This window comes from Coregonus clupeaformis, chromosome 20 (genome assembly GCF_020615455.1).
Source record: "Coregonus clupeaformis isolate EN_2021a chromosome 20, ASM2061545v1, whole genome shotgun sequence".
Classification (NCBI taxonomy): domain Eukaryota; kingdom Metazoa; phylum Chordata; class Actinopteri; order Salmoniformes; family Salmonidae; genus Coregonus; species Coregonus clupeaformis.
The window spans coordinates 47543553-47555328 of record NC_059211.1 but is presented as its reverse complement, the minus strand read 5'-3'; the positions used below and the strand labels follow the sequence as shown (position 1 = coordinate 47555328).

Below are 11776 nucleotides of genomic sequence, written 5' to 3'. Positions count from 1 at the left end.
TGCTTCTCCAATAGAAATCCCCGATCACACGATGGCGATGTCATGGCGACGTTGGCTAGCAAAGCTCATGCGTAGAAATACGTCATCGTGTCTAATGGTCGTCTCGCGCCAAACTCAAACAAATCAAAGGCACTCCTTCAATATAAAGTTGTTTATTACTCAAATAAAAACGTGTCAGTTTGTCACTTTTGGATTGGAGTAATAACATGTTCAACTACTTAAGTAATTGGCTCGAATCTATGTTGTGCATTTAGATTTAGAGAAAATTAACAACTAAGGAATACTTTTTAATTTCTCTCATTAATTTATCAAGCCCCAAACCCTGGCCTGGTCTGTTTCGCAAGCGTTCCCGGAAGTCTCGCGATGTTGACCTCTGGGTTTAGAAACGCTGTGTCCAAACCATAGAAAAGACAGACACATACAAACAGAAGACAGAATATATGATTGATAGGTTGATAGAACATATATCCTTAGTCATATAGCTTTGTGAAAACCCTAGATTCTACACATACTTCAATTTCATGCTGTTTTACAACATTTCTCCAACTTGAAAGGTCCCACCAGTATTGCTTTGCCATAGAGTAGAAATCTATTTCAACCGCTAAGAATTGTGGTATAAGAATACATGGCGCGATCCTCCGAGGGGTTAAAATTCTCCATTTCATATAGCTTAGTGGTTAAGAGCGTTGTGCAAGTAACCGAAAGGTCGTTGGTTCTAATCCCCGAACCGACTAGGTAAAAAATCTGTTTTATGTGCCCGTGAGTAAGGCACTTAACCCTAATCGCTCTGGATAAGAGCGTCTGCTAAATGACAAAAATGTTAATGTAAATACAGTAGTCTGCTACTAAGGTTGGTTATGCTCAAAACTTTCTACCATATGTGTAGTTTTTTTGTAGAAACAGGACGGTTTCTGTGAGTTGACCTCAATGAAAACATGTCTATGAGAAAATAATTGAGGGCCCTGTGAAAGAGCCCTATCATGTCAATATCAGCTGGTGAGGCTGCATGAATACATTATTGGATTATGCTAATAAATTATAATAATGATTTTATTCAGCCTTCCCTTATGTGGATGTGATGTTAACACTCACCAGTTGATGGCAGCACTGGTATATTATATTTTTCTGGACCAAATGCATAGTGGCCCCAATGATACAGTGGCACATTACAACATAGCCTACTAGTGAACAGACAGATGGATGGACAGAGAAAAGACAGACACATACAAACAGAAGACAGAATATATGATTGATAGGTTGATAGAACATATATCCTTAGTCATATAGCTTTGTGAAAACCCTAGATTCTACACATACTTCAATTTCATGCTGTTTTACAACATTTCTCCAACTTGAAAGGTCCCACCAGTATTGCTTTGCCATAGAGTATATAAATAATAGAGATTATAAGTGGTTAGTCTGGGTCGTAATGCAGTCGCCTCATTATCTGTGTGGCCCAATGATCCAAACCATGTGAGCTGCTGCAGTGACCCAGTGCTCCAGCCCACCCACTGCACCACTCTGATGGGTCAGCATTCCTGCTGTGCCCTAGGGTCTCTGTACAGCAACAGAAGGCAACATCATTCATCACAATTTACAGCAACAGCATATGCTACTTTCATTTTCTCCACCATCAAAGGGACTACATTAAAGCCAGAGACAGAAGGGGGGGGTTGTGATGCCTCTGAAAGGTATTCCATTTCCACAGAAATCAATCGGCTAGCAGCCAGATGTGTCCATGTAGGCCACAAGGACGGCTCTCTGATCAACAACCAGGGATTCAGGAAGAAGGATGGAGGCGTACATGTGGCTAAAATGAGGCTCACTCTGCCATTCTCACTTAGGGGTTGTATCAGTGAAATGAGTGCAAGACAGGGTTACGGAGTAACTGATTAAATGTATTACATGTAATCAGTTACATGTAATTTGCAAAAATATTGTAATCAGATTACAGATACTTTTGAAAAACTAGATGATTACTTCTTGGATTACTTTTCAATTCAGAAAGGATGTTTGCGGGAGAAAAAAAATCCTTATGACGCCTTTCTGTTTTCTAAATTACATTCAATTCAGCATTGAAAAAAAGGCACAAGTTTATGTTTGTTCCACCTGAGCGAGTCTGACCACAAGTCAGAGACCGCTATGATGACACACCAAATGAGTTTGATGGATCCTTTAAGTCTTCTTCTAATGCCTCTTAAGGTGAAAGTAATCCAAAGTAACTGAAAGTAATCAGAGTGCGATACTGAGTTTAGGTAATCCAAAAGATTCCAATTTTGGACAGGTAACTAGTAACTGTAATGGATTACATTTAGAAAGTAACCTACCCAACCCTGGTGTCAGACCCCCTCCTAGCTACCACATTCACCTACCATCAGTCTGATACTCATATTTTGCATCTGCTTCTGCTTCACTGCCTTGGTGGCCCTGCCACTGTTGAAGACTGACTTGGGGCCACAAATGTATTTTATCATGTATTAGCTTAAAAAGTGAAAAGGTCTGTCCCCTGGCTTACCCAAAGGCTGATACCCCATCTCTAACATATGGGTATTTATCTAACCACATCGAGCTTAGTGGTAGTTGTGACTGTCTATGGGCAGGACGTATCTGATTTCATAGGCTAGTTAATGATACAGATTCACTTTGCATACGGTTTAGGTTAATCTACAGTGCAATAATAGTCTGTATAGTTGAGGAAATTAGACTCGTCTGCACTGAGGGAAATTAAGAATCATTATTGAATTCTTGAATTCTTGAACTATTCTTTATTTTTGAGTTAATTAACCCATAAGGAAAATCTGACACACATCCACAAAGCACTATGGACTTGTGTAACAACAGTCTCCCATAATCACATCTCACAATCTGATGAGTTCAATTGGGAGGATAGGACATGCAACACAAACCAGACAGAACCTAGACAACAGACCCAGACAAGTGTTAAGTAAGAGACTGCTTCCATTTGCAAAGAAAATATGCCTAATAAGTCACTATGGTCACTACACTCTTAAAACAATCCAGGCTATAAGCAAAGCAGCATGTCATATATCCTGTTATCAGTATACCACTTTTTTAAAGACAGAATTGTGATATTGTTGTTATTGATTATAGTCAACATTGTCCACAGATCAAATTATCTCTATGTAACACAATTGAAAGCTGAAAAGTGCTAAAGGGGTTCTACATTATTATAAATATTTGAATGAAAAATTATGTATTATTTATTCCCATATAATAATTTAAAATGATGCAAAACCAATTTGAAATGTGCAATACCTACTCTACTCTACAATCACAATAACATAATCAGAAGATGCATGGTGCAGTTACGTCTGTTGCACTCTGGTGAGGGGACGTCTCACGAAGAACACTGTCCGTTGCAGCATTTTAACTGGCTGAGACCATCGCCCATCCCAGCAGCATAACTCAGTGGGTTAGGCCTAAATATTTATATAGAGGGGAACAACATCACTTACAACACATTCATTCACTTAAGAGAGAGAACTCTGTGAACTTCCCCATTGGCAAGTTCACAATATTTTGCAAGTTTTGCCACAACTTTTATTTTACAACTTTATATTTTCTTGTGACCACCACCATGGGCTTTTTGACTGCTCTTTTCGGTGTGACACTTGTTGCTTTGAGTCAAATCTTTGGAAGATACCATGTTAATGGTGAGTAAAGCTGTTCAAATGTATTTTCTAATAAATCATTTTTTATACTAGATTCATTATGATTAATTATGAAATAATTATGAAACAAAGTTTTGCTATAAAAATTATAGTCTAACATTAATATGTTATTTTTAAATGTTATTCAAAGTTTTGTATCATTCAAAATGGACAGTAAAAAATGGAATAATGAACATAAACCAACTAAAGCCATAGTTTTGCTTGCTTGATACTGATAATTCTATATTTACAGAGTGCAGGTGCACATGCTGTTACTACAGCTTAATAATAATGTATGTATTAAAGGCAAACAGTTAGCTACTTTATCACTGGTTGGCATTAGTATACAGAACTGCATGTTTATGGATTCCAAAGTAATTTTAATGTCTAATTTAGGCTACTTTAGTATACTTTATATATTATTATTATATTAAAACAATATGAGAGATGTGTAAGTGATGAGTTCGAAAACCTATAAACATAACTCTATGATTGTGCAACAGCAGGTCTCTACTCTCCTGTCTAAATTGGGGGATTAGATGCTGATGAAGTGTATTGTTTGTGGAGAGAGAGTTCAGCCAGGTCTGGCTATGACTGATCTGGTCCATTCAGCCCACTTTGATGTAGATTAGACAGAGTCCTGAATATTGTACAAGTGGGCCAGAGCCATATACTTATATTATGGCCTGAAGTCAACTGAAGTGGGCTATTTGTATTTCCAGGAGGCCATTGTATACATTCAAGTGTGTCTACTTTAAGTATGTCAATCATGTGAAGTCATGTATGTTAAGTATGTAGAAAAACTCAAACTAGACATGTTATTGTGTTTGTTGTGGTGTGTTCAGCGGGGATGTGCTGGCTACAGCAGAGCCAGGAGCAGCGCTGTGACATGGTGCTGATGCGCGGGGTCAGCAGAGAGGAATGCTGCGCCAGGGGCCGTCTGGACACGGCCTGGTCCAACACCAGTCTGCCCATCAACGAGGTCAGCCTGCTGGGCTTCCTGGGAATCGTGTCCTGCAAACTCTGCAAAGGTAACAACACACTACAGTTCCCACAATGACCTGCTGTGAACCAACTGTGTCAAAATGACAGTATCAGTCAACCCTTTCATTAATGAGGGTGTTTTGCTTTTTCTCAAACTATTTGACTTAAAAGTAGATGCTGATTTATTTTGATTATGATTCCCTACTATAACAATCCTTGACTTTTTATCATTTTATCGCAAACCACCATCCCTGGTAGTGTCCAAAAGGTACCTCAGACAAGTTAGATGGTTATTAGCTTCTCCATATGGTCCCCTCTGTTGTCAACCTCTGAAATGCAAGATTGGGTGCAGGTCTTCATTTGTCACTGTGGGAAAATGTAGTCACTGATAAGCAGTGGCAGATCTAAAACGAGTAACAGCTGCTCACAGGTAGCACCAAAACCTCATTACCCTTGTGCTCCTCTCAAAACATTTTTCATACTGCCACATTTCATTTAGATGTGTTGGAGCATATTTGGATGAATTAAAGATAGATTATATTTAATAGATAGCAACATAACTGACAATGAATGAAGCAAAGAAGTTAAGGGGCCACATTTTGAGTATAGTTCCAAATGGTAGCTCATTTGGCCATAACCGCACCACCTGTCTTCTTCTTGGGATAACTTTGATCCATGTGGAATTTCCAAGCTAAATCGATTTCCAGAGGTCTCTTAAACGTTTTTTGAAAACCTAGCTGTGGATCTGGGCCAGGCGTTCCGTCTAACTCTGTCCAGCTGTTTTGAGTCACTTCCACTATTGGAAGCCTTGGCCAGGTATTCAGGTTCACTCAAGGATATTTATTCCTGTTTTTAGAAACTAAGGTTGTGGAGGCACCTGAACATGTGCATGTGATCTCTGGACAGGGTATAGTGGATTATTTTAAGCCATGTCGGGATGGCCCCGTGTAGCTCAGTTGGTAGAGCATGGCGCTTGCAACACCAGGGTTGTGGGTTTGATTCCCACAGGGGGTCAGTGTGAAAAATAAAAATGTATGCACTCACTAACTTTAAGTTGCTCTGGATAAGAGTGTCTGCTAAATGACTAAAATGTAAAAATGTAATGATTAGTGTCAGCAAGGCTGAAGCCTTTAGCAGCTACCAAATACCAATTTAATCCTAGTTTCAAAATGTAGTAGCATCCCTGCCAACGAGTGTATGATGGATGATGTTTTCTTCTTTCAATGGAGATTAAGGCTATTCCTAGCATGCTGTTTATTACCTAAACGGTATCAGCCAAATCAACAGCAGCATTAGAATGACAAGGAAATAATGAAATGTTCTCATTAATAACAAGATGCTTCAATGATAAGTGTATGAACTCAAGTGATCCAGAATGAGAAGCAGACACGTTATGAAAGACAAGCTATAAAATTCAATCATTTAGCTGCATTTGTATATCTCTATCGAGAGGCTGGTCTATCACTTGGAACTGTTCACTAATATATCTCTTCAAAGTTGTAGTGCAAATGAATGAAATTGAACAAATCTAATAAATGGGCAATAACCTTCCTCCGCATCCCTCCTCCCTCCTCTAATTCACTCTGCATGATTTATTTCCCAATGCTGGCTGGGACACAGGCCTGGTTGCCTCCCCTCAGAGAAAAAAATGAATTCCTGTTTACCACAAGAGAAATGTCTGCCACATGCCCAGACGTCTGTTCCTCATAATGTGGAGCACTATCTGGATCATTAGTCAGACTGAAAGAACAGAACTACAGCATCAATGTATATGTGATACTGTGGGGAAGTGCTGTTCTATTATCATAGCACTCCCTGTCAGACTCAGACTGAACCTCCACAGTTGGTCCTCTGGGGGCTACTGATTTCCAGTGTTTCAAAGCATTCCTGGGTGTTGACTAGCGCTCCATGTCTGGCCTATTTTTCAATCTGCATTGATTTGTGAAAACGTATAAAATCATAACAGGCTGCCAGTAAACCGGACCAAAACATCACAGAAAAAGGGAACTGCTTGGATTCGCTGGAAGGGAGGGGGACAAATCTGATACTTGTGTGAGAAACCCAGAGGTAGCAGAGTTGGCCTCTTTGGAGATGGAGAATAACAGGATATTAAAGCAAGTGCTCGCAGAGAAAGGCAATAAAGTCCTGCTTTTCTACCGGATCTCAGGGATCAGGGCCGAACATCACTCTGTATCAGGATCAAACGGGTCCCGAGAAGCCTGTTGAAAAGTGGCGATGGTATCTGTGTTGTTTTAGGGTTACAGTACTAGGATACTTCCTATTGACCTGGCTGGGCCTTGGACAGTCTACTAGTGTCCGTTTAGCCTGCGTTTCCTCCTGCCACATCTGTCAGCCTGTAAAGCCCAGTGACATGCCTTTGAACTGGCTCGGTCTGCTCAAACACCCCTCCATCCATCTATGAGGCTTAGTCCTGCCTTTATCATTACAGGGATCCATCCCACTGTTATGGAAACAGGCACAACCTCAGACACATTCTTACAGACTAGACATCCTTGAGTATGACCATAAACAAAATATGTGTTTATTGTAAATGTTTTGCTGGATGAATCATGCTGCGGTGAAAGACAATATTTTTCATCCATTTGTTCTGTTCTGTGGAGAATGCATCTTGAGCATCAGTTGATCTGGATCACTTGATGACAGACCATTGAATTTAAGTAAATGCTTCGACAATAATACTGACTTTCTACTCTATGTTTTGCAGAGACGTGTGATGGTGTGAATTGTGGCCCAGGGAAGGTGTGTAAGATGATGGCTGGACGTCCTCAATGTGTGTGCTCTCCTGACTGCACTAACGTCTCCATAAAACATGCTGTGTGTGGGAGCGATGGGAACTCCTACCATGATGAGTGTGCCCTACTGATGGCCCGCTGTAAGGGACACCCTGATTTGGAGGTCATGTACCAGGGAGAATGCAAAAGTGAGAACACCTGTGCCCTCGAAATAGTTATCTTGCATGTCAGCAATTTGGTTATTTCAAAACGTAATTGTGCTACTGAAGCCATATTACACACATTATTGGATACAAATAATAAACATTCCTTTGTAGCGATACTGGATCACTAATGCATTATGTGTCCATGTTCTGTCCAGAGTCGTGCTCCAATGTGGTGTGCCCGGGTACCCACACCTGTGTGACGGACCAGACTAACAGTGCCCACTGTGTCATGTGCCGCATGACCCCCTGCCCAATACCGCTGAAGTCCGAGGTGCCTATATGTGGCAATGACAACATCACTTACCCCAGCGCCTGCCACCTCCGCAGAGCCACCTGCTTCCTGGGGCGGTCCATAGGAGTGCGTCACTATGGCAACTGCTCTAGTAAGTCCCCTTCACCTTTCCTGATCTGTCAACACAGCCTAAGTATAGAAATGAATAAACAACCTAAATCGATTTTTTCTAATGTGACTTTAGATATTTAGTACTTTTAGTACCGTTGGCTTTTCTTAGCACTTTGCATTGATTTGGCATGTGTTTGCTGTGCTTGATCATTTTGTCTTGGGTTCTCTCTCTCAGGTGTTCCGAGGAACACTCTGGATTTGGAGGGCAGTGAGGAGAATTCACTCTAGAGGAACAGTTCTGGTGTGGTCCACCTGGTACTACAGTCCACCTGGTACGAAGATTTCCAAGAGATCACCTTCGATAGGTGAACCAGTGTTGTCCCACTGTTCACTCCCCAAGCTCTGATTGATGTTGACCTCTTTTTTACAATCACTTATCCCCTCCATCCCTACTACCTGTACATAGAATGACGATACATTTGATGTGGGAGAACCTGCTGGAAGTAACCGTTTTTCTTCCAAAAGGAAACCAATACTGTATTTGTTGATGCATGCAATGTATGTTAAATGGGATGATTTGCTCGTAAAACTGTGGAGACAGATGAAAGGCATATATCTTGAAAAATAAATATGTAGTCGACTTTGAGTAGAGGAATATATGTGTATATTGTAAATAAATACCGCTACTATTTATTGGAGAAGGTATCAAATCTGTTCTATTTATGTTTTTACCCTGTATACAAATCCATATATCCATAGGTCAGCTTTTACAAAAAAAAGTATTTATTGTGTTTTGTTTTTAGGTGTACATGTATTTCAATGGTCACTGGCATTCTTTTATTTCAAAGAGTTGTTTTTATTTTTGTGTTTTTTCATATCCCTAAATGAAGTGCTTTAACCCCCTAAAAGCAGCATGGCAAGCAACCTCAATTTGTTTGGAAACTGGATACCACATTTAGAGGATGACAATATGGTTTCCATTCGCTCTCAGCAAAACAGGGCAACTGCTGTCTGTGTTTCAGTCTTTGTTTGGAGGTGAGGGGAGACTCAGCCAAAACAAAACTATACAGTATGTCTCCTCTCGCTCTGCCTGCACAGAGTACGACACTGTTTATGCTGGAGCCCAATCAAAACTCTGAGCCACCCACTGATTACTTAAATTAACAGTTTAGTTCAGCCTGCAGCAGTTTTATTAGGCTGTTGGTTCAACCCCAAGCCTTTACAATACCTCCACTGTTGAAGTCTTGGCTTTGTTTATTTCATATGTTTGTGTGTCATACGAGTTCAATATAATGCCATTCGGGTTGTTGAATACACCATAATAGTGGAACTGAAAAATCGGACAAATGTTGTTAGCCTTATCAAATTGAAAACAGAATCAAATTTGTCTGGGAATGCCAAATGACCTCAAGTTAACTCACCGGATCCCCAGACTATGAAGCTGAATATATCTGTTCAATGTTGAAATACTGTCAACCATTTGAACCAAACGGGCAGATAGCTATTTGCAAATAGCTATTGGTTATTTTGATGTGAATGAATAGTGCTGCCCATTTATCTAGATGATTTCATTGATCTTTGGATTTAAAAAATATATACATAAGGTTGTTGAACAATTAAAAGTAGTTTCTTGTAAATACAACTCCATTTCATGTACATGTACCAGTGTACCTACTGTGAAATTTGAATGATTATTTTTGTATTTTTGTACTCAACATAAACTATAGTATTTGTCATGATGCCTCTTTCATTTCTGGTGCAACTTCAACAGTCATTAAATTCAGCACAAATGAGTAGCACCTGTTACACTTGTCAGAATAGTCTCTCTAGCCTGGGTACCAGTCTCTTTAGCTAACATTGGCAATGACAAGGAGTGGCAAGGAGTGGAATGTTAGCTAAAGAGACTGGTACTCAGGCTATAGTCTCTCTGGTCTAGTGCATAATTCCAGATAGGCTTTGTCCTACCCTCTGTTCTTAACTCTCTATCATACAATATATCACTTACAGTACAGACACTGTATGCACAGTAATTGCCATTCTATATGGAATGTTTACATGCCTTTTGTCAGTCTAAAAAGACACACAATAGTAAAGAAATGTATCAATGGCAGTCATTGCAAGCCTCATGGGGCTGTCGTGACAAGCTTATATGCACAGCATCTATCACTTACTACCAAAAGGAGGTCACGTTCATGATTATGAACTGTGGTGAACTGTCCACGTTAACTACCCTCACAGAGGAGCAGCATGGTGGGCTAGAGTGATGGAAGGCTTTTACTATGCTGCAGCCTCTGTACGTGCAATGGCCCTGGTGGCTGACAGCCCACTGACAGGCTTCAGAGGAGGGGAGAGGAGACCAGAGGAGAGGGGCGGTGGAGCATCAAAGCAGGGGGACAGGCCTCCCTTTCCTGTCCCTGAGGAGCCCCCTCTGGGGGAGAGGAGGTGGGTGAGGTGAGAGACAGAGGGCCACTGACTGACTCACTTTTCTGTATGAAATACCTTCCTTGTTTTCCTTACTCTGACTGAGAACCACTCCTGGACTGACTGGGCCAGCATCTGGTTTAACTTTGGGAGATGTTTATATTCTGATCCAAGCACCCTTTTATTACATTGGGAATGGAATTAAATGTTTGCTCGAACTGGAAATAACAATGCCATTGTAATGAGTATTGAGGATAGGAAGAGGCAGGAATCAACAAGGTAAAGGTTTACTTAACACTGAGCAAGAGCACAACAAAGAGTGAGTACACGACATGACACTAACAATCACACACAACACAACACTGAACAGTCCAGGGCTATATAGTGGTGTTGATGAGATGATGAGGTGCAGGTGCGCTGGAGGTGATTAGGGTGCATTGGGTTTCCATTCCTGTGTTGCCGAGGTGGTGTGCTCAGACCGGTGGCTCAGTAGACCGGCGAATTAGAGCGCCGGAGGGGAGCAACAGGAGGAGACGTAACAGTACCCCCCGGATGCGCAGTCCCCCACGGAACCTGGAGTCCAGCAGGTCCCTCACAGCATATGCCGGACTCCCATCAATGTCCAGGGGCGGAGGGGGCGTACCCCGGGGGACGGCATCCGCCAGAGGACCAGGAACCACCGGTCTAAGGAGAGCCACATGAAAAGTAGGTGAGACACGGTAGTGAGGAGGAAGGAGCAGCCGGTACGACATCACATTAATAAATTAACTTGGTAAAGTAAAGGGCCCCTCATAGCTGCTCGATGGCCGTCGGAACCAGAGGGAGGGGGTACCGGTACTTGATGGTGACTGCGTTCAGCCCCCTGTAGTCAATGCACGGCCTCAGTCCTCTGTTTTTTTTGGCCACGAAGAAGAAGCTGGCAGAGGCAGGAGAGGTAGAGCGGCTGATGAACCCCTGTTTCAGGGTCTCCGCCACATACTTCTCCATGGCCTCAGTCTCCGCCATGGAAAGGGAGTAAATGTAACTCTGCGGGGGGTGATGTCCCTCCAGCAGGTCAATGGCGCAGTCCCAGGGCCTGTGAGGAGGGAGACACCTAGCCTTTGAGGAAGAGAAGACATCGGAGAGATCTGCGTACTCACGTGGAATGTTGGGCTGGAGGGCAGACTCCAGACTCTCCACTGACGTGGAACTACAAACCAGCGGCAGGCAGGTCTTCCGGCATTAGGTGGACCAGGCTGTGATCCTCTTGGTGATCCAATTGATGGTGGGGTTGTGTAGTCTGAGCCAGGGCAATCCCAAGACGAACCAGGGAAGGGGTGACGTGATGATGTGGAATGACAGCTCTTTGTGGTGCTCCGGTAGTGTGGGAATGGTGGTGATGGTGATGGGAAGAGTGAC

General features: G+C 42.0%; 1 protein-coding gene across 1 annotated transcript; it reads left to right on the top strand.

The window, feature by feature from the left end:
- The first annotated feature begins 3475 nt into the window (after positions 1 to 3475).
- On the top strand, positions 3476 to 9691 carry fstl3 (follistatin-like 3 (secreted glycoprotein)). The gene is made up of 5 exons (XM_041839608.2): positions 3476 to 3674; positions 4517 to 4702; positions 7381 to 7596; positions 7770 to 7997; positions 8193 to 9691. The coding sequence occupies exons 1-5, from the start codon at positions 3599 to 3601 to the stop codon at positions 8243 to 8245; spliced, it is 759 nt and encodes a 252-aa protein (XP_041695542.1). The 5' UTR covers positions 3476 to 3598; the 3' UTR covers positions 8246 to 9691.
- Positions 9692 to 11776: the final 2085 nt, after the last annotated feature.